Here is a 24451-nt window from a genome sequence, read left to right on the forward strand (position 1 = left end):
TTAAGGCAGGGTCTATTTTGCTTTCTTATATCTGTATCCCCAGCACTTAGCTCAGACTATGGCACATAATAAGTGATTAATAAATGTTCTACCAACCAGCTGAAAGTCTCTTCTGCTTCAAGATTACATAATTTGGGAGTTTTGGTACTGTTTTAATCATATAATATTTGCAGTTTTCTTTGCTAGTTTGTGGATTTTGTTGCTGTCTCACTACTTCCTTCAGCCTTTCAATAAAACCAATATTTATTAGCCTTCTCACCTAGTAGAAAAATAGTAGAAAAAATAAGGCTCATATCTCAATTGATTCATTCATTTCCTGTCCTGATAAAAGATTTTTGGTATGACCCCAAGTGGATAGAGAATGGGCTTCATAGTTTAGCCATTCTGTCCTTGCCTCACAGTACTTTGAATAATGAAATAATGAAGAGCTAGTAATATAATATTTGTTTCATAAATTTGGTATAGATACAAGTTATTTACCTTGGGCAATGTCATCCTGTCTTTGAAGGCAGGGTCGTTCAACTTTGTTCACCTGTTGGGATGGTTCTCTTTCTGGTTGCTTGTAGTATTTTCCTTCATTGAATACCTGTGGTAGGTTGGCTGTATGAACCTGTCGGAGTTGCTCATAGTCACTCAGAGCTGCAGTCAAGTCCCAGTTTTTGCCTACAAAGAAAGAAAATAGTTAAAGAGTCTGTTACAATCTGCATGGGAGAATGCTTAAGTACATAATATGTTAACATATTTAAACATTTATTCATTTAAAATAATAAGCACCAACCATGTATAAGGAACCATAGGGAATTAAAATGCTGAGTAAAATGCAATCCCAGACCTTCTGGAGGTTAAAATTATGAAGGGGAGAAAATATATATACAGAAGTAACTATAATGCAAAATACAAAAATCTATTTCTGATTTTCTAGGGGCAAAAAGGGGCTTCTTGTGCAATATGTAATATTGGGAGTTAGACTCTGAATCAAAATCCAAAACTAAATAGTTTAACATGTATGTCTATCACATAGACTAATACGACACTGTACTATAGTATAATTCTACTGTAATACAAAAAAAAATTAACAAAATTCCTTAGTCAACCATCACTCTATTATTGGGGAAAACCAGGGGAAAAAGACTTTCTTGAAATATGTGATATATTGTGATGGGAAAATTAAGATTGTTTTAAAGAATAGAAGTTAGTGGGTCATAAAATGAGTTGGAAAAGACCTGTAGTCTGCCTAGTCTAGGAATCTGAGGAAAAAATCACTACATAATAAATGTGTCATCTGGCCTTTGCTTGAAGAACTGCAATGAGAAGAAAGCCACTCCAGAAGCAATGCATTCCACTGTTGACTAGATGTAATTAAAAAAATTTTTTTCCTTACATAAATACTAAACTTAACATTTTGCAAAATCTATCCATTGTTATTAGTTCTACTCCCTCTTCTAAGGAGCAATCTGTGATGATGGAAATACATACTATCCCCACCCCATCTCTTTTCTAGACTAAACTTCCCCCATTTCTTCAACTGACATTCAGATTAGCATGAACTTGAGGTCCTTCAATAACCTGAGTATCCTTCCTGGACACACTATAGTAGTAATTTCAAATTTTCTCAGTCATTTACAAAATTTTCTCACAATCATTTACTCATTACTGAATTTTATGTGAAAGTGTTCTAAATCAAGGAAACTGTGAGTATTTCAGTCATCTCAGTCTCTTGGGAACTAATTTGGGTTTTCCTGGCAGATACTGGAATGGTTTGCTGTTTCCTTTTCAGATCCTTTTCCAGATGAGGAAACTGAGATAAACATGGTTAAGAACCTTGCCTAGGATCACACAGTGTTTAAATGTCTCAGCCTGGATTTGAAATCAGAAATATCAGTCTTCCTAACCCCAGGCTCAGTATTTTATTCATGGCACCACCCAGCTGTGGGTAGGCTACAAATTATATACATATATATATATATATATATATATATATATATATATATATATATATGGAGGGAAATGTTGCACACAATTTGAGTGAATCTTGACACTATGGTGTTTTTTTAATGGCCAATAGAATTTTAATTTTAAAATTTCATGGATTAAATAAAATTGTACCTTTGCTTAAGGATGAATCACATGTATTAATTATTTTGACTAATTACGTATTAACTGAATTAGGGAATATGGAAAAACAAAGCCTTGAATGTGCAAAACAACATCTGTACATCTCATTTTCATCTATCTATTTTTGATGCATGTGCAACACAATCAATCATAACATTTGAAATTGTATTAGTTATTTTGGTTTCAAGCACATTTTGGTACTCTCCACAAACAAAGCTATAATAAAGTCTCTCAATTCATGAAGATCATAAAACTAAATCAGTGTCATTTGGGCAAACAAAAGCAGAATTAAAGTGGTTCAGCCACATTTCTTGGGAGAGGAATAAAGATTTAAAAGGGACATTATTATAATATATGCGAACACAGAGTTTTATCATTATTATTATAATTCTATTTTACTGAGGAGCTAAACTTAGATATTTGGAAGAGAAACAGAATTTAGTCTAAGCAAACATTTACTATCTACACATTCAGTCAGGGAATAAGCATTCACTTCCATAGATCTGGATTCTATGCTGTTCTCAATGAAAACTAAGATCATATTAGCTTTTGAAGCTTCCTTATCACTCTATTGACTCCCAATTCTATCAATTACTCAATAAACATGTATTAAGAATCTGCTATGACTCAGGCACTTTGGTGAGCATTAGGGTAGCAAAAAGAGGCAAATGAAGGTCTCAAGGAGGTGACTATCTAGAGGAAGAGAAAATAAGGAAACAAATAGGTACAACAAACTCTATACCAGAGAAATATTGAACACTATTTCCCTGTAAGAATATATATGTATATATATCACTTTATATTCTAAGGTTTTTTTACCTGTTTAATCTAACTGAAAATGTTATCAAATGTGGACACTAAATGTTTTGAGAATATCCAGAAAGTTGCTAGGTGCCGAAATTCAAAGCTTTCATCAACATGCCAAGTAGGTAATTAAGTATCAGCAAGAACTGTAATGCATAACTTCTATGGTTTGCCCCAGTTCTAAATCCAATCTGTAGAAAACGAGGTCAGATTTTCAAACTGAATGTTTCATAATATCCATTCAATACATTCCCTGACATTCTCCCTTGCCCCAATGCTCTAACCAGTGCATTAGGCAGAAAGAATAGCAGTCTATGGAGGTCTTTCCAATCAGTGATTCTGTAGCATTCCCTGTTATCCTACTAGGCAAATCTGATTTAATTCAATTCACTAAGCATTTTATAAGTGCTTATTTGCAAGGCATTGTGCTAGGCAAGGGACAGGAAGACAAGAAGGAAAAACAGTTCATGCTCTCAAGGTTCTATCTGGGGTTACAACATTCAAAGACAACTTAATATCTGATAATCTATGAAGGAGAGAACAATCTGCTTGGGAGGTACCATCTTAGCTGTGTTTTGAAGGAGGTTATGGATTCTAAGATGAGGACAGATCACATTATAAGAATGGTGATTTTTGGCCAAAGCAAAGGTATAAAGATGGGAGATAGTGTGTGAGGAGCAAGGAGAAGGCTAGTTGAGTTAGATTACAGAGGTTGAGAAAGGGAGTAAAGTATAATGAACTTGAAAGGTAGATTGGGGCCAAAGTATTGGGGCTCTTAAAGAGCAGTTTACATTTGATTTAAAGGGAAATAGGGAACCACTGGAGTTTATTGAGTAGGGAAGTGCCATGGTTGGATCTTTGCTAAAGAAAAATCACTTTGGAAGCTGAAATCAGGATGGATCAGAGTGGGGAAAGATCCAAGAGAGGGAAAGCAAATAGGAAGCTATTGTAATAGCCCAGGTGAGAAATGATGAAGACCTGTTGGTAGCTGTGCATGTAGAAAAAAGGAGTCATATGTGACAGAGATGTAGTTGAGGTAGAAATGGCAAGATTAGGCAGATGACTAGATATATGCAATCATGGAGAATGAAGGATTGGGGTTATCTTTGGATTTTTATGGATTGTCAAGGTGGAACACTGGAAGAATATTGGAACTATTGAAAGAAATGAGGAAGTTTGGTAGAGAGTTAGGTCAAGGGAGAAAGAAAATAAGCTTTCTCCCTTTCTTTTTTAATCTTACCTTCCATCTTAAAAAATCAATATTAAGTATCTGTTCCAAGGCAAAAAAAAATCCTCCAAGCGTGAGGCAATGGGGGTTAAATGACTTGCCCAGGGCCACACAGCTAAGATGTATCTGAGGCCAAATTTGAACCCAGGATTTCCTGTCTCCAGGCCTCGATCTCTATCCACTGAGCTACCCTCTACCCCTAATAAATTCTCTTTTAGACAACTGAGTTTGCCATATCTCTGGGATATTGAGTTTGAAATATCTTTTAGACAGTTGTTGACATAGGCCTGGCACCTAGGAGAGAGACTTGCTGGATCTATAGATCCGTGAATTGTTTGCATAAAGATGGTACTTGAATCCACGAGAGATAAAACGGTCATTGAGAATGTGTAGAAAGAAATATGTAGGACATAGAAAAGTCTTGGAGAATACACACATTTTTGAGAGGCCATTTCTATGATGAGCCAGCAAAACAAGCCGGACAAATCAGAAAGGTGGAAGAATAATAAGAGAAAGAATAGTCCTACAAAAAATCCAGAGTAAAGAATATCCAGTAAGAGAAAGTGACTAAAAATGTCAAATGCACCAAAGAGCAAAAACGTCTGAGAAGTCTATCAGATTTGGCAATTGAGAGATCATTGGTGACTTTTTTTTTTAAAACCCTTACCCTCCACTTTAGAATCAACACCATGTAGTGGTTCCAAGGCAGAAAAGTGGTAAGGGCAAGGCAATGGGGGTTAAGTGACTTGCCCAGGGTCACACAGCTGGGAAGTGTCTGAGGCCATATTTGAACCTAGGATCTCTTGTCTCTAGGCTTGGCTTTCAATCCTCTGAGCTACCCAGCTTCCCCCCATTGGTGACTTTTGAGAGAGAAATTTCAGTTGAGTGATAAAGTTGGGAGACAGACTACAAAGGGATGAAAAGGGACTACTAAGGGGGTAGGAAGTGGAGGCAAAGAGTATAGGCAGTCTTTTGTTGGATATTGGCTGAAAAAGAGAAGAGAGAAGACAAATGCTTAAGGAGATGCTAGCATTTAGCAAAGTGTTTTTTAATGGGGAAAATTTGAATATACCATAAGGTATGAGCCATCATAAATGTATGAGACAGGTGATAGGAAGAGATTTGGAGTTTAGAAAGACATATAGGGCAATCTGCTGGAGAAGATGTGATTTACCTTAGCAAAAAGGGCAACATACTCTATTAATAAACTAGAAGAAAATTAGAGAACGTGGGGAATGATATCAAATGTCCCAGAAGCACTAGGGACAATCTACTCAGAAAGAGAGAAGATATATATGTATACATATAAGGTTAAGAATTAGAAGAAGTGAAGAGTTGAGGAAGAATCTAAAATTGTGACTTGGCACATAGCATTTAAATGTTGTTTCCTGCTCTCCAAATAGGAATAATAGGCTGAATTTACCATCATGATTTCAGATGCTTCATATACATTATCTTATTGGAACCCTTCCACAGGCAGCCAAAATAGGTACACTCTTAATTTTGTAGATAAAACAACAATAACAAAACAAAAAAACACCCCCAAAAAACTGAGGTTCAGAGAAGCAGTGATTAGGATACAGCAGCAAAGAAGATGTTAATTCCTCTTCCTTAATGTAATTTCCACTGATTAAATCATATCAGTATGTAACAGTGTCAAGAACTTAAGTGGCAAGAATTTTCTTATCTGGGGCTTCAATAGCTGTGGCCATAGGAAATAGACAGCATCTCCATTGGAGGTTGTTTTCCAGGATGATGGAAGCATTACTGTGAAGTAACATATGTTTTTAATGCTTTTTTCAAGAAGTTATGTTGTGGTGGGGAAAGAGTGGAAATAGCAGGGATTTTGTGTCTCATCAAACTAACTAGAGCAGCTTTTTTTAACTATAATTTTATTTTCAATTGGAATTGTCTTGCCACAATCCTCCTTATCCATACAAAAAGAACCAAATCCTTTTCAAACATGTATAATCAAGCAGAACAGTTTCTAGGATTAATTATGGCCCCTCTTCCACCAAAGTCACAAAGTTTTCATTCTGAGTCCACCACTTCTCTATCTCAAGCATGTTTATTATGAATTCTGAGAATCACGGTTGGTCATTGTGTTGACCAGAATTCCTAAGTTTTTCAAACTTAGGGTATTGACATTTACAAAGTATTTGCAAAGTGCTTTCTTGGTTCTGTAGAGGATTAGTTCTTACTAACCATTTTAATATAATTTGTTTCATTTATAATTATATATATTTTATTTTATGCATAAAAATCTTTTTCTGAGAAAAGGACTATAGGTTTCATCTTCCTGTCAAAGGGGACCAATGGTGCAAAGAAGGTTAAGGACTCTTGACCTAGGGCACAGAGGGCGTAATTTATTTTTGAACAAGAGGGATTCTGCTGCTTATACAAATAGCCTCTCTCTATGACAGAGGTTGGCACTAGAGAAAAATTGCCAGGCTAACGAGTGTGTGAAATTGATCACTTCAATGGGGGAGGGGCCCCAGGAGATTGGAATCTTGAGGAGAAGACTCTAGCTGGTAGAGTTGTTGCTTTCTCTCAGTCTTGAGAAGCTGAAGGGAGAGAGTGAAAAAAAAAGACTTTCTCCTGAGGGTTACCTACTTTTCCTGCTGGTGACTGGAAATACTTCCCCCCAACACTTTCCAATTGAAGGAACTTTCTAAAGAGAAACCTGAGAAAGACATTTTAAATCTCTGTCAGACTTTACTTCAGCTCCTGTTGCCCTGAGTCTGAACTGTGGCTAAGAGGCCAAACTCAGGGTCAGTCAATCTGACTTTCTCTCAGGGGGCTCAGGCTGCCAAGGCCTGAATTTCCCCCAAACATGAGGAGTGAGGAAAAGGGTTTAGATAGAGGCAGGGACCTCTTTTCTTCACTTTCCTTTTCCCATTCTTCCCTGCCCGTTATTCCTTTTGTATTACCTGATTGAGTTGACATTAAAAGTTATCTGTTCCCCAAGCTGAGTGTGAGTGAACAGATCAAGGGGAGACCCTTTGGTCTCGAGTAGTGGAGGTTGGGGGACAAGAGGGACAAGAGAGAATTAGGGAGAGCAGCTTTAGCTAAGGAGTGAAGGCAGAAGGGGGAAAATCTTCAACCCCCCTCTCCTCTCTCTGAGCCAACTTGTTACATCTGCTGTCTCCCCTTGAACCCCATTTTGTGAAGGGGGGTCTCTTCTCTTTCCCTCTCTCAATACTAAAAGGCCAAAACTCTCGATTACAAATTAACCCCCTTTTTTAATACAGATGGCACCCTGGATTTAAAAGAACCCCATTTATTTGAAAAAAAAAGTTTTAGTGACTGTTACCAACTGTCATCAACTATCAGTTGTGAAGTTATTGTCAATTACAACTCCTGAGGCTAGCAGCCTTTGTCACTGACTCTGCCTAGGAGTTTCCACACAGGATCAAAAACATCTTGTTTCCTGGTGGGGGGAGTATAAGTCAGTTACCAACTGCAATTCTGGTCAGTTATAAAACTGAGGGAAAGAGGCTATTGTAAAAGGGAGACTGTAGTAGGACTGTCAGTGATAGGATCTAGCCATCTTGGATACTATCTAGCTACAAGCAAAGCGTGTAGGGATAACAACCATTTTCTAACTGTTAACTCCTGGCAGTTAGAGCCTAGAAAAGATTTAATGGCAAACATGTTACAACTAATACTGTGGTCTGCTGTGGTAGGACTAATTGTCATTTATTGGGGCTACTGTATCATTTATAATACAGTGGCAAGGATAATAGACAATGTTCTGGGGTTATTAACCAATATGACTATGGGATGGACACAGTTACCAATGAATTATCTAGATGTAAATTACCTCTGACAAATCATATCCTAAGTTTATCTTGTGTTCGTGGAAGTGACTATCATCTTAAAGAACATCAAAGCTGGTGCTGACCTGATCTTCCAAAAGAAAACTGTACATGCTTTAGTCATTGATAATAGATTAGAGGCATTGCTTGATCAGTTCCCTATTATAACTGAGATGTGCCTGGATTACATGCAGAGAAAAAAAAGCATGGGGAAGCGAACCGATGAGGAGATTGGGGACATGACGAGACAGACTAATAAGGACGATGTAGTTACTAATACTAATACTGGGACACCATTAGGAGCAATAGGGGAAAATGACCTGGACAATAACATACAGGCACAAAACAACAAGGCACCAATTAATGCATTTGCTAACAATCTTGCTAATGCATCAAAGGCTCAAAAGATTATGCCATTGTGTGATGTGGCTAAAGTCACTGATAACTCTGGCATTTTACATGCAAAAATTCAAAAGTCATTTACCACCCATGACTTAGAGTCTTTATGTAAACACATGCCTAAATTTTTATTAGAGCCTCATCTTGCAATTAAAGAACTAAAAAGAGCATTTTACCTCTATGAACCAGATTTTGAGGATGTAGAAATTCTTTTATCTGAATTTTTTATACCCCAAGAATATAAAATCTTTATTGAGCAAACTAGATACAATTCCTCACTCAGGAGCTGGCCAGAAGTTTTTGAAGATCTGGATTTTTTCTAATCCAAGATCAATGACTTATCTAAGAAAATGCCTTGAAGATCTATTACAGGGAATGAAGCAATTGTCAGAAAAACCCAATGCATGGGGGAAATTTGACAGGTTATATCAAGAAACAAATGAACACCCAAGTTCATTTATTGATCATCTTATTGAAAAAACCGAGGGACTATTAGGCTTTAGCCCTGATTCAAAAGAATCAGAGGCACATGTGAGGAGACAATTTCTCAAGGGCTGTGATAAACACAGGGTTTTCTTCAGGAACTACTGCCCTAAGTTTGACATCATCCTCACTTAATGAATTTAGAGACACTGCCACCTGTCTTCATGATAACAAAGTAGATCAGGAAAAAGAAGAGGATGATCTAAAGAAAAAGCTCCAAAAGACCTCTGAAATATTAAGGTAGAAAGAATTAGAGGAGGTTAAGAACCTGGCTACAATTAAGACATTTAACAGACAAACCACATAGTATAGACACCCCAAAATCAACAGAGGGTACAAAGAGATACAAGGACTTGCTTTTTGTGTTCTTGTCAAGGACACATAGTAAGAAACTGCCCGATGAAACACTGCTATGAACAGGGCCAAAATAAGAGAGATGGGAAAGGTCAAAATGCATATTATCAGGGAAAAGTATATAATAACAAAAACTATGGGAAACAGGACTCTAATAGCAAGCAGTGTTGTTCTCACTACAGACTTAGAGAACAGGAAACCCCAGACCTGAAATCCATGGAAGCAGCAATAGTTTCTGGATTAAAAACCCCTTATTCAGAAGTTGTAGTGAGAAACAATCATTATACTGCATGATGCCAGGCTCTAGCATTATCTAGTAAAAAAGAGATGAATTTGGGAGGTACCCAAGGGAGGACACATGAGGGCATAAGAATAAAGGGCAAAAAGGGAGATGGTAGAAAGAAAAAAGAAAACTTTAAAATTTTAGTGGTGGAGAAACAGATAGTTGGGCAAGATGCCAAGGGAAACAACTTAAGTACAAAAAAAAATCTATAATTGAGATGGAGAAAGAAATTACACAACTAATAGCAGACATGAAAGATGACATTTATGGTTCACAATTCATGGGTACACAAAACTGCCTGGAGAAAAGCAAGGACCAGATTGAATCCTTTTTGGAAAAAATTTTTAGCTTGCAGAATGGATCTATGCAGTGGAAAATCAGGGGCTAGCAAATCTTTTAAACAGCAACTTAAGTATCCAGACCATTCTGACAAGATAGCTAAATGAGACATTGTTGCAATAGACTTTGTAGCTGATACATTTATACATCAAAGAGGGGGAAGAAAGACAAACGAGGGGAGAACTAATTTAAATCCCAAAGTCAAAGACTTTTCCCCATAAAATCCTATAACACTCAAAGGCACCAGTTCTGGAGATGGGTTTAGCACAGATCAATACCAAAATTCTAATGTCTGTCTATTCCCTGAACCAGATACGGCAAAACAATCTAAGGGAGTGGGAACAGAAGAATCTTTGATAGTGAAACATCACCCAAGCAGTTCTCAAACTGAAATTAACACAAACACAAACCTTTCCTCTGAGCAAGCTGTTAGCTCACAGACAGTAGGGGTCCAAAGTGATACAGAGCTAGTTAATAATAGTGAATTGAATGAGGGTGGAATAACTGAAGAAGGGATGGTAGATTACACTATAACATCTACAAAATCTGAAACATTTACTAGTTATACATGTGCATTACAATCCCTGAGGCAAGAAAGTAAAGATTATAATAGGAAACCTATGCACACAAACAACACAATAACTAGTTTGTAATATGAGGCAGAGATACAGGAGCCATATGTATGGATCAAAGTGGGAGAACAAAATTACAAGACTCTCACTGATACAAGGGAAAATGGATCTGTACTGAAGTTATTCCCAGAAGATACCACTATAGACGGAATGGTTTCTATGTCAAAAGATTCACAAGAGGGAATAGATAAATAAGAACCAGATCCAAAAGATATGGTAAAACCTGTGCAATCCAATAACATAATAGCAGATCTGCAGGAAGCAATAAACCCACAGGAATCAAATTTGTCACCACATAACACAGAATTAGAGCATATTACTGGGCAACAGATAGGAAAAGAATTAGGAAATATAGAAATCACTGAAATAGAATCAAACCAAGACACAAAACCTGAGTTGACACCTGACACAGAATTACAACATGCCTCTGAATGAAAGCTAGTGAAAGACATGGAGAGTACAGAAATCAGTGACCGAGAATCAGACTCAGACCCAGATGATACAGAAGCAAATGGTAAAATAATAGTTAAACAAAACAGTGATCAAGAACAGGAACCATATGAGTACATTAAGCTTTAGGATAAAGTTTACAAAGATTTAGATGAGTGGAACACAAATTGGCATAGTGAACACCTGAATTCAGAACAAGCAAGCTTCTCTGATACTGATTCTGATGAAGCAATTGAAAACATAGGAAACTATTTATCAGTAGAGAAAATACTGTATATTGCAGGAGTCAGTAGTTATGAAGAATTTTATAAGAAATATGACTTAAGGGACAGTGACACTGAATTGGAAGTAATATGATAGAGAACTTGGTACTAGGACTGCTTTGAGTTCTATAGGGTAGCAAACAACACGAAACCTTATAAGAACCCAGACTGGTAGTAGGCATAAGATCTGATACTTAATCCATGAAGTTACCTTAATCAAATCAGGAAAACCCCTAAGCCATAATGATAAGCCCTGGCTAAAAAAAAAAAACAACAACAACTGAGATAAGTCCACAAACCCTAGTAAATATAGATGAGAAACATTCAAGATGCTATTGGAGCATCTTACCCAAACAAAAATTATTTCATGAAATCGAAATAGAATAATACCCAAGACAGATAGTATAAATTTGGGTTAGTTAGATCAGGGAGGATTAGTGTAGCCTGTGAAACAGGAGAAGTGGTTCCTTGTGGAACCTGGGAGTTTATATGGGTGGATTTAGAATCCCTTTGAATTATTAAACCTATATACAAATTTCAATCTCAATCCTAGACTAAATTATCATTAACCGCTACAATCAACCACAAAGGAATATTATAATTGCCTTACAATCACACATTAAGAAAGATACTTACATTCATTACATAAAAAAATCTCACTTGCACACATGAAGATGGCACAATAATCCTGTATAAAGTTTCACTCACATGAATCAACATATTCACTCTTACATGCAAACACATGTTAATCTTACACACACGCATGATCCTGTAGTTCCAGATACCTGATATCATCTTTCAAGGTGAGATGTATGTATCCTGTAAAGGAGAAGGCACCCTGGACCTGTGACAAACTTTAAGCAACACCAAAGAATGTGTAAAATTGATATTTGAACTCTGGACTTCAATCCCCACAAGTCCTTGCTCCACTTCCCCAAAATGCTTTGTAATCTCACGGAATTCTGAGGTGGGCGAGATCGAGAAGGTACTTAAGCTGATTGCAAAGGCTTTTCTCTCTGTCTTTTTGGACTTCCATTTTGGAGCAGATGTGGCTCTTTCCATAATGTAGGTGAGGTTTTGTCTAGGCCTCTGGCCTAGGCACGTTTTCCTTATCCTGTATTTTCTTTAATCCTTAATCCTTAATAAACCTCTAAAAAATATAATACTCCTTGCAGAGAGAAACTAATTTCTAATTGCCTTAGTCTCCCTAAATTTTAACTGTTACAGATGGAAGACATTATGACAACTGGAAAGAACTTTGAATCAAAGATATTATGGGGAATAAACTTCAGGAAAATGGATCATGTAAGATTAATCGCCAATCACATTAACTTCACATGTAAGGAAGTACATCTACATGTAAACTGGAATAAATATGCATCCATCATGACATATCTAGAACAGGAATAAATTTGACATTGACATTTGGGGCTGCACTGTAAATAAGTACAGCCCATAAAATTGTATATCTGTAAATAGATCTCTAGTACCAGAGGATATATATGTATATATGTATTAAAATAACATGTGACATATGTAAATGTGTGAAAAAAAGACTTTCTCCTGAGGGTTACCCACTTTTCCTGCTGGTGACTGGAAATCCTTCCCCTGTGAATTCTGATTTAGCTATTTCCTGATTAGTAACAATGGAAACACTTGGTCTAACAGAATTAAGTCTTGGGAACTCTACATTTCTCCACCCTACTTAGTTTAACACCATACTCAAGGATTAAGTATCTGAGAAAATGGCCTTCAACAGATATGTGCAAGAGACAGTGGACAGACCCCTGGGCTGTTCTAAGTCAAGCTAAGCTAACAGTGGTACAGATGAGATGCAGGAAGGTGATGTAAAACTGTCTATATAGGGCATATCAGTTCCTCTCTTCGGCCTCTTTCCCTGGAGAGAAGATCCTGGCTGGCAGCATGCTAAGCGTTCCGACATCTTGGCATGGTGGCAGCTATTTGTCTGGGTTTTGGCAGTGAGTTTTCCTTTGAGCTAATTCAGGTTCAGGCATCTTGGCTGAGCCCCCTTGGAGTTCAGGGTGATTCCTTCCTCTTTTACTCTCCAAAATCTTACCTTCTAGAGCCTCTAATATGCCAGGTGGGAGAAATCCCACACCCTTTCCTTTTCCCTTCTTCTTAAATATCTTTCCACCATATTAATTAAATCACCATAAATTTCCAGACTGACTTGGGTAAATGTTTTTTTTTAATTATTTGGGATATCCATGGTGACTAATAATTAAAACAGTTCAGGTCACAATGCTAAAATTATCCTTTTCACCCCCCAACACTTCCCAATTAAAGGAACTTTCTGAAGAGAAACCTGAGAAAGACATTTTAGATCTCTGTCGGACTTTACTTCAGCTCCTGTTGCCGTGAGTCTGAACTGTGGCCAAGGGGCCAAACCCAGGGTTAGTCAACCTGACTTTCTCTCAGGGGGCTCCGGCTGCCAAGGCCTGAGTTCCCCCCAAACTTGAGGAGTGAGGAAAAAGGTTTAGATAGAAACAGGGATCTCTTTTCCCCACTTCCCTTTGCCATTCTTCCCTGCCCATTATTCCTTTTGTATTACCTGATTGAGTTGACATTAAAAGTGTTCCCCAAGCTGAGTGTGAGTGAACAGATCAAGGGGAGACCCTTTGGTCTCAAGTAGTGGAGGTTGGGGGACAAGAGGGGCAAGAACAAATTAGGGAGAGCAGCTTTAGCTAAGGAGTGAAGGTAGAAGGGGGGAAATCTTCAACCCCCCTCTCCTCTCTCTGAACCAACCCTAAACATCACCTGTCTCCCCTGAACCCTGCTTTGAGAAGGGGGGGGCTCTCCTCTCTTTCCCCCTCTCAATACCAAATGTATTAACTCCCTCAAGTTACAAATTAATCCTGTTTTAATATACTCCTCAGAATTCTTTAATCAAATATTTGTTTCAGTAAGCTTGGGAAATAGCTATATGGTCAATAGTAATATCATTGACCCTGAAATATTAAAGACCTTTAAGTAGAAAAAAATCTTAATAAACATGTTTTAAATACAGTATTCAGTCTAGAAAATATCTGTCTCCCCCTCCCCACCTTTTCTCTTCCATCCCAACTTTTAATTGTACTTTTTAAAAAGGGATTTACATATACAGAGCTCACAGAGTAATGAATATTACGCAAGAAATATACATGGAAAGCACTTTATAAATGTCAAAGCCCTATACAAATATCAACTATTATTAGTAGTAAATTTTTCATTAGTATGCATTATTAATTGGGCTTAATTTGTGTAAGATAATTATATCCTGGTTTGAAATGAAAGAAATAATCTTACAAGAACATAAGAGAAAAAATTTTCATTTCTTATAATCATCCATCACATTCAATGCTATTTTTTCTTAACTAAAATTCATCTGTTTTCCAAAGAAAACAATGAAATCAAATCTAAGGGTAGCAAGAAACACTCAATCTGTTATTGTTTTGCTAATAATTCCTATAGGGAGCTCAGAGAAGACAGAGAAACTAGAGTATGAGTTGCAGCCAGGGTCTAGAGCAGTGATGGTGAACTTTCTAGAAATCATGTGCTGTGTTCTGCCCCACCCAGAGATCCTGTGCCACATGCTACTGGGCAGAGTGGTGGGTTAAGTGAAAAAATATCCTCAGTCTTGGTGGAGAGGGGGAAGGAACAGCGGGTGAAGGCATGTGCTCTGTGTGTCCTCTTTGGCACATGTGCCATAGGTTTGCTGCCATGGGTTTAGAGTAATCTAGCCCTACTTGCATTGCTCCAATAAAAAGACTCAGGCTCTAGTGTAGTCAAATTGGCTTTTTCCAACTTGACTAAAACTGATGAAACCTAAGAAAGGATGTTAGAATAACTTTCACTACAAAAGAAATAATTTTCTAAACAACTAGAGAGAAAGCACAATTTAACTTGAGAAAAATTTCTTAACTATCTACTATGTATAAAGCATTTTACTAGCTTGTGAATACAAAGACTTAGGTCAAACAATTCTTATCTTCTAGGAAGTTTACATACTATTGGGGAAGTGCAATATGTATTTGAATGATATAATAACAAGGCTGAAAAAAAAACAGAACTGATTAGGAAAGATCTTGTGTAGGAAGACATGTAAAAGTTATGTTTTGATGGAAGCTATGGATTCAATTTGGTGAGGAGAGAATGTATGTCAAACATGTGAAACCACTGTGGGGAATATCCATTATTACATGGATTCTAATATGCCAAAGTTGAAGTCATATTTCCAAATACATCTGAAAACTATAAATGGCTAGTTGTGGTGACTGGCCTGTAATCCCCACTACTGGAAAAGTCTGAGGCTGATTGGATCCCATGGATTTGGGAATTCTAAGCTGCAACAGGGCTTGAAGCCCAATCAGTGCCTGTGATAAATGTTAAGACCTTCCCTCTCCCTTCCCCATCAAAGAGGAGTCATCTAAGGAGGAGTGAAGTGGCTCAGGTTGGAAAAAGGTATCAGGCTAAAGCTTCTGAGCTGTTCAGCATTGGCATCAGACCTGCCCAATGGTTGCTGAACTTCCAACCTGGGTGAGATAGGGAGACCCCTAAATTTTTAAGCTATAATTTCTTTCTAGACCATGGTAAGTCTCTCAAATGGGTATCAATATTACTCCTTAATACTAGTATTGAAATAGAAACTATTCTGCAAAGAATGATATGGAAAAAAAAGAAAATAAAATTGAAACCCACCATAACAGTGCACAAATGGAATCTCTTCCCCTAACTCCACCCCCAGTCTTAAGATTTTATTATTCTCCAATACAGGGTATACTGTAATAATCTACTAACTGGTTTCCCCAATCTCTAATTCAACCTATATATTTATTTTTATTTTTAAAACCCTTATCTTCAATCTTAGAACCAATAGTAAGTAATGGTTAAAAGGCAGAAGAGTGATAAGAGCTAGGCAATTGGGCTTAAATAATTTGTCCAGGGTCACACAGCCAGGAAGTATCTGCAGCTAGGTTTGAACCTAGGACTGCCCATCTCCAGCCATGACTGTCTATTCACTGTGCTATCAAACTACTCCCATCCTATATATTTATATCAGCATTCTTTTTCTGAAAAACAGTGGTCACCATCATCACCATCATAGCTAATATTTATATAATGTCTACTATATGTCAGGCAAGGTGTTAAGCACTTCACAAATATCTCATTTGATTCTCATAACAATGGAAACCAAATTAAGTCTAAATTGCTTAGTCTAACATTCAAAATCCTCATTATTACAGTCCCAGCTTATCTTTTCAGCTCTATCTCTTGCTATTCTCCCTTATTTAGCCAATTTCCTGCAAATTAGGAATAGAAAATGTAATGGATCTGGAGTCAGAGAATTTGGATTTAGATCTCGGTACTAGCTTTATGATTTTGGATAAGTCACTAACCATCTTTGAGGCCCAGTTTCCTCATCTATAACATGAAGGGGATAGGATAGATTACTTCTTCCCTTTCAGTTTTAAATTCTTTGACTATTCGCTATTCCACAGAAACATTCCTTATTTCCCTTCTTTGAATCTTTCTCATGTCAATGTCCCTACTCTGAAATGCTCTCCAAATCCTATCTTGCCTCATTGCTATCTTGCTCATCTTTGAGTGTTCATCCTAAATGCTACTCCCTTCATGAAATCATACTTGATCTTCCCAAATGGACATAAACTCTTCCTATTCTTTCTTAAAAGATTATACATTCCTTGAGAGAAAGCTATATTTAATATACTTTCCGTGTTCTATCTGACTGTACCTAGCTCAGTAATCTTATCTTTTGTTTTCCAGATCATCTGCCTCGAACCAAAACTTCTGGCTTCTCAGTCTCCACTATTGGTTTCTTGATCCTTTTCTTAGATGTCTTCTGGGCTTCTAACCACTTGGACCAGTCAGGTGGCTGACCACCTTTTGTGTTGTACCTAGAAAGTGTCTAATATATGATTGTTGGATTGAACTGAATTTTTGCACTATTTATTTTTTTATTTCTGCTTGAATGGCTCATTCCTACTCTCTGGATTATCTAAAGTAGGGTCTCTGACCACTCCCACTCTTGCTGCTTTCTAAATAAAATACCAGATCCCATCATGCCACTTTTATTCTCATTCTACTCTGATTTTTCCTGTCTAGTTACCAGCCAAATCCTGGCATGATAGCTATATCCTTTTTTTTTTTTTTTGGTTTATTTGTTTTGCTTTTTTCAAATAGTTTCCATGTAGAAAAAGGGATTAATTCATCTTTCAAAGAGACAGATTTCCAAGCTCCTTCCATAAGTCACAGCAGAATAGTATGTGGTTACCTAATGATTCCAAAGTCATGGACTTTGACTATTATAAATCAGTTAATTTCATTTTGTTCCATGGACCATATTCCTGGCTAATCTCCTTAAGATTGTTTTAAATGACATGTTTTATTTGTTGATCTTTTGATTCACCATGCTGCAATTTCTGATAATTCTTGATGTGATTTTTAGAGGGAACTTACTTTAAATAGGGAACAACTAGGTGGTACAATGGATAGACCACTAGTTTTGGAATCAGGAAGACTTGTCTTCATGACTTCAAATCTAGCCTTTCTGACTGAATCATCCTGGGCAAGTCATTTAACCCTCTTTGCCTCAGTTCCTCATCTATAAAAATCAAATAGTGAAGGAAATGGCAATCTGTTCCAGTATCTTTGCCAAGACAAGCACAAAATGGGATTATGAAAAGTTGGACAAAATTAAAACAACATATAATATATACAAACTATATGTATAACAATAATACCAAATTAGTTTGAAATGAACTCTCCATGTTACCACCTTTGTTAGAAGAGCATGTCATATATTTTTCTGATAACATCCTTTTGAGTGCTTCTGTGTATTCCCTGTTGGAAATATGCTTCATCTACTCATTTCCACCATGACTTTCTCCATTGCCCTTTGTGTGGCTATCTGCTTAATTTTTTCCAAGACTGTAGTATAAAACACTACAATTTACATCATCACAAAATGCCACGATTAAAAGAATGGGTCTTTGTTTCAAGAAGCTTTGGGTCATTAAAAGATTTGTTCAATTTCTCAAAGTCAATTCAGCCAACTCTTCCTCCTGTTTAATTCTGGGGTGGGGCATAAATATATTGTTATTTCAGGGGTAAAGTTGATATCTACCAGAAAATAAAGTTTTGGAGACTGTATATTTATTTCTTAAGTTTCTTAAATTTGAATCATGTATCTTTCTTGATCATGTTTACAATGGATGCAGTGATCTAAATATCTCTATCAATACCATCTTAAATATGAAGAAAATATACAGAGGAGACCTTAGGTCTTTCCTATTTTCTTAGAACATGAAGAGGTCATTTCCCCAAATAAATCTTTTTTTTTTTCAGAATAGGCTAATCCTTGACATTATAAGTGTCTCTGGTTCCTATTTGCCATATTATTTCCATGCCTGGTTATGAGAATATGAAATAAATTTCAAATAGTATAAAGAAGAAAAAGGTATCACAGAGCTTTTAAGCAGTATTCAATCACTGTATTAGCTTGTTAGCTTTTTTTTCCTTCTGTATCTCTATTTTTCTTTTTTTTTCTAGGTGATACAAAAGTCTCACTCCTTTCATTTCTTTGATTGTACATAATCTATTCATTAAAAAAACCCAGTTTTTATTTTTAAATTTTGTTTTTTGATTGAAAACTTCCATTTAATTAATAACTTAGAATATTTTTTCATGGTTACATGATTCATGTTCTCTTCCTTTTCTCCCCCTTCTCCCCCTCCCCATTGCTGACATGCAATTCCACTGAAACCCCAGTCTATTAAATGATCTAGATAAAACATAGCTCTAACTGAACTGATAAGTGGAATATAGGTAACCAAAACTTTCCCCTTCCAACTTTGTTGTATAGTAAAAAGAACACTATTTTGGAGTCAGACAACCTGAGTTCAAATTCAGTTTCTGCTCCTTATTATGTGTGTTTCCTTGGGCAAATCACCTTGACCTTTCTAGTCTTTAGTTTACTCATCTAATGAAGAAAAAAGACGATCCTTAGATAGTACCCATCCCATTTCCCTTCACTGAAGAGACCATCAGGGACTGGCTCCCAATCAAGCCTGAGAAGCTTATATTGTGTGATAATGATGTCTCTAATTGGATGCTAAGCCAGAAGAATGGATAACTCTGGGGTTTCTGAGATAGAAACTCAGTGAGTATACAAAAGATGTGATCTGCTCTCTTGGTCATTCTCTCTGTCTGTAGTTGTCAATGAGGCAGCGATGCCACCAGAGAAAAGGAGTAGCTGCCCTATTTCCTACTTGGCTTCTTTCTCTTTCTGTTTCTTCTTTCCTGATCTTAGGTCATTGAATAACATAACATGGAACTGTTCTGACAACTCTATGAGATTTAATAGGTCTGAAGGTTTGTGGCTTCAGGACAAGAAGTCTCCACCAAACATAATAGTGGTATTCAGTGAGTTGATTGTAGTTAATGGCAATGGAAGGGGTTGCCTTGAAGTAGAGTGACTCATCTAGGATACTAACTTTAGAGAATTTGATCCATCCCCTCATGATGTAAAGAAGAGCCAGGAATAAGCCCTAGAAAGGCACATATAGACCCTCATATCTTAGCAAAGAGTTACACATAAAGGGAAATTTTGTTATTATTCTATAATAGGAGGAAGAACTGCCTGTACCAATAGTTATCTTGCCCTTTTGCCACATGTATTTTCTTCAATTATGCCTCACTTTCAATTTAAACATGCCCTCCTCATGGACTTAGTATATATTTGTGGGAAAGGGGATCTTAAGTTTGGGTGGGGGGATGTTTTGTAGCAACTTTTATTACTATATCACCTTACTTAATGCCTTTGCAAAAAGCTACTAGCTAATTGTTGATGATGGAATTATTAGGAGTATGGTACCTCAGGGATATTCCTAGAACTTTAGAGTTTCTTTTTGTGGTTCAGATATGCTCCATTCTCCATCATCCCATTTGCAATTTTGTAGGCAAAGATAATGGAGTAGTGTGCCATTTTTTTTTCCAGCTCATTTTACAGATGAGAAACTAAAACAAATAGGGTTAACTGACTTGCCCAAGGTCACACAGCTAATGAGTGTCTAAGCTTGGATTTGAACTCAGAAAAATAACTCTCCTTGATCCCCAGTCCAGTGCAGACTAGTTGCTTCAGAACATTGGAGCAGCAATTAGTTATATCCCTGGGGACCCAACCTGTGAGTAGAGAGCAGGTTTTAAGGAGGGAGGGTACTACATGTGAAGCTAGGTTAGATGATCTCTCTAAGGAACTTTCTAGTCCAAAGTCTATGATCCTATACTCACGACTTTATCACTTAGGACAAAAACAAAACAAAACAAACAGAAACTTTCTAAAAATCCTTTCTGTACTGCCTAGTCATTTCTGAGTACACTAAAAAGAATTCGACCTTTTTAATGGCTCAGGATCAACATTAGGAATTACTATATCTTGATATGCTCAGGTATAAAGATTAGAAGTGACTTATTTCTCCCATAAATAAAAGCTTCCAGACTGCTGTAATAAGTCTTCCTCCTTGAAAGAATACAGTGTTTCCTCCTTGATGCCAGGCTGGCTGTGGACATTTCTTGCCACTGTCAGTGAGCCTGCCTCTAAAGTCCCCTCACTCAATTAATTTGCTAGAACTAAAGCGCTCAGAAAGCAAGAAAACCTAGGAGGTTAGAATTGCTCATTACATAATTGTCCAGAAAGCTCTCAGTGAGAGCCTAAACGTCTTATCCATGGAGGAAGTGGCATAACATTGTTTCTAGTGTTTGAGCTATGGGACAATTATTTTGTTGCTCAGAGACCTTTTTTATTAATTCCAAGTTCAAAGGTGTGTTCCAGACAACATGGGAAAGATGAAGTTTGATGTCTGGATAAAGGGCTTTTAATGTGATGCTTTCACTCTAATCTACTACCTGTACTGGAGAAAGGTTTTTATAAGTTATTACTGAACCTAAGTTCTCTCCCTATAGGTCATCTGCCAACTGATTTTTTTAAGTGCCTTTTGGTAGGAGAGAGTTTAAAGCAATGTAACAGCTGTATATGATCATAGTTCATCCACTGAACCAGGAATTCTTAGTCCCAAATTCTGAATTTAACCCCTGCACTGGATTTCTTACTGAAATTAGGTACAACCTGCTGGTACCTTTATCTTCTGAACATGGAAATAAGATCAGTCAAGGGTATCTACCTCCACCTAACCTGTATGTGGAGCTCCAAGGATGGTTAATAAGCTCCTCATTTGAAAGTACTTGAATGCTTATAAAAACAGTAGCAACCCAAACTGCTAGTCCCAGTACACTTCCAAGCTAATTTGTATTAAGAGCTTTCCTAATTCTCCTCCCTTAATGTTAGCCCTTCTCCATTGTATTTACTCTGTATATCTTTTATACGTTTACATATTGTTTCTCCCTACTAGAAAGTAACCTATTTGAAGCCTACTATTGCTTGTGTTTTTATATTTATTTGTATATACAATATAGTCTTAATATCTGGCTCATAGTAGACATTTAATGATTTCCTTTAAATTTTTTTAATTTTAAAAGCAATTGATTTACCTTTGATTTGATTTTAATTTTGGATTTTAATTATTAATTAAATTATTTTTTATTAAATTTATTATTTTGGAACTGTTACCTTCTGTTTTGGTTCTGATTTAACACCTAGGTATGCAGCCCAGGATATTCCAGCTTACATTATGAATCTCTCTATCATTGAGTTAACAGATCTTGAAAAAGCATATGTGAACTCTGAGATTCAGAAGTGGAAGCACAATTTTGGAGCTAGGAAAGAAAATGGGATCTGGGTGTCTTCTACAGGAAAGCCAATTCTTTCAAAAGCTTTTTATAATCATATATGCCAGGCTATCCATAACAAGGATCATTTTGGGACACAGACTTTTGTTGACAGTGTGAAGAGAGTATGGATATCCCCAAGAATAACCACCATGGCAAATAAGGTCTGCTCAAATTACTTTATTTGTCAGAGATTCAATCAGGGTGTCTTTAAGCAAAAAGGTTTTGGTGGGAGGCCATTAGCTTACAGCCCATTTGAGAATCTGCAGATATGCTTTATCAGCACACCAAGAGTAGGAAAATACAAGTTTTGTCTAGTACTGGTGAATAAATTAACCAGATGGCCATCTAGTAAAAATACTTCAGCCTTTGTAGTTAAGATCTTGGTGAGGTAAATTATTCCAAGATTTTTTGTGCCACTTAAACTTGGCTCAGACACAGGTTCCCATTTCATAGACAGTATTTTAAAACAAGTGTATGAGAATTTAGGAATTACAGTCAAATATTATGTGCTGTACCATCCACAGAGCTCAGTGTAAGTAGAACGTTTGAACAGGGAAATTAAAAGGTGGTAGGGAAACTTTGTACTGAGACACATCTCAAATGGCCAGAAATATTACCTCTAGTACTATTCTATATATGCACAAGACCACATGCTGACATATACATTTTATCTTATGGGCTTCTCTATGGACATCCACCTTTGTAGGCAAAAATTTGCAAAACTGCTTTTGTTTCTATGTTAGTAGGGGATATGCAGATTGCATCTTACATAATTGCATTGCAAATCAGACTTAGAGAGTTACATGACATGGGAATTCTGGTTCAAACTGGTCCTCTGGACTATTCACTTCATGACATAAAGCCAGGTGATTTCATTTACATCAAAAATGTTGGCAAAATATCAGCCACACAAAAAACATGGTTCGGTCCTTTCACAATAGTTATAGTTTCACCTTCAGCAATAAGTCTTAGAGAAAAAATCTTGGTTCCATTGCTCACACATTAAACAAATTCCAGGGGGAAGAGAAGGAGAAAGAGTTCCAGGAGAAGAAGAAGGAGGAGGAGAAATAGAAATAGCTGAGAGAATTTCATCAGAAAACATGGCTGCAATCAGAAAGACCAGGTAAGAGGAGATAGAATCAGAAGAAGAGTATTGAAGACAGAAGACAGCATAGCAGAGTTGGAGAGGAGAGAACAGCAGACCAGATGCTGACAGGGTAATGACTTTACACAAGAATCCAGCACAGAAGAAGAAGAGACATGGATTATGGACATAAATTGTAAGATAATGTGTAATTCTAACACTGCACATTTTTCACTATAGTCACAAACAACATTACAAATAGTACTACGAAGAATTATAAAGACAGAAGACAGAGACATTAGATAACAAGAGAAAAGGATAATCTGAAGATCTGGTAAGTATTTGGTTGTATGCTACCTATACATATAGGATACACATCTCACAAATGTTGAAATATTATAACCAGGTGACAGTATTTATGTAGATAAATGAATATATACGAATTGCTTGGAATGAAAGGATAATAAATATACCCACTAGTTCCATGAGGTCTTACCTAAATGAAAAAAAATTTAAGGCATTCCACTCAGGTGGAATATCAGAATACATATATAGGTCTTTATAAAGATTTTGTTTTTTACTACTGTCAGAGGGAGGACATTTATCTTCCTGACACATGCATGTATATATTTGTACATACTTGTATATAATCTGTAACATACTTTGTAAATAACATACATAGAATAGGCAAGTGTGTAAAAGTGTATATATTGTAAATTTTGTACAGAAATTTATACAGGATATGTATATTTCTATAGATTTTACTGTGGATAATTGCAGTATTGCAAGAGTTTAAATTTCAAAAAATCTGTATATATTTGATTATTTGTGCAGAAACCATTTGTGCATAGTTGTAAATTTGTACAGATTTTCTGTACATGTGTGAAGTTAAAATGTTACAAAAGTTAGATTTCTTAGGATAGGAGACTCAGTATTCAGGTTTTCTGTAGACAGTTTTTGTTTTCTGTACTAGGATAAGGTTTTAGCATTGACAAAGGTTTTGTTTTGAATTATTCAAATAAGATTTTTCACATACAGTTTGCATATGTTTTTTGCAAAGGTTTTTGCATAGTTCTATATTTTGTTTTTTTCAAAAGCATAAATCAAATTGTGTTTTTTTTGTAATTTTCTCTTTTCAATTTTTAGATTTTTGTAAAATTATTTTTTTAGATAATTTTTTTCTGTATTAGCCTTAGTATGACAGTTTATTCTTTGTGACAACTGTTTGTGGAAAAGTTTTGCATTTTGCATTTTTAAATTTTATTATTGTATTCTTTTACATTTTGTATTTTGAATTTGTTTTTTGCAAATGTTTGCATTTTGATTTTGCTCTATGTAACTGTTTATTGTAATCCACTTGTTCCTATATTATTCCCTAGAGTAAGGTAGAAAC

General features: G+C 36.3%; 1 protein-coding gene across 8 annotated transcripts in view; it reads right to left on the minus strand.

The window, feature by feature from the left end:
* OTUD7A (OTU deubiquitinase 7A) overlaps positions 1–24451 on the minus strand; it is a 431998-nt gene that overhangs the window by 112635 nt on the left and 294912 nt on the right. For all 8 annotated transcript variants that reach the window (XM_007479500.3, XM_007479503.3, XM_056807877.1 and 5 more), the window contains one exon: positions 481–663. In XM_007479500.3, the coding sequence (XP_007479562.1) occupies positions 481–663 (183 nt within the window). The remainder of the gene's footprint in view (positions 1–480; positions 664–24451) is intronic.

The sequence above is a fragment of the Monodelphis domestica genome, chromosome 1 (assembly GCF_027887165.1).
Source record: "Monodelphis domestica isolate mMonDom1 chromosome 1, mMonDom1.pri, whole genome shotgun sequence".
Classification (NCBI taxonomy): domain Eukaryota; kingdom Metazoa; phylum Chordata; class Mammalia; order Didelphimorphia; family Didelphidae; genus Monodelphis; species Monodelphis domestica.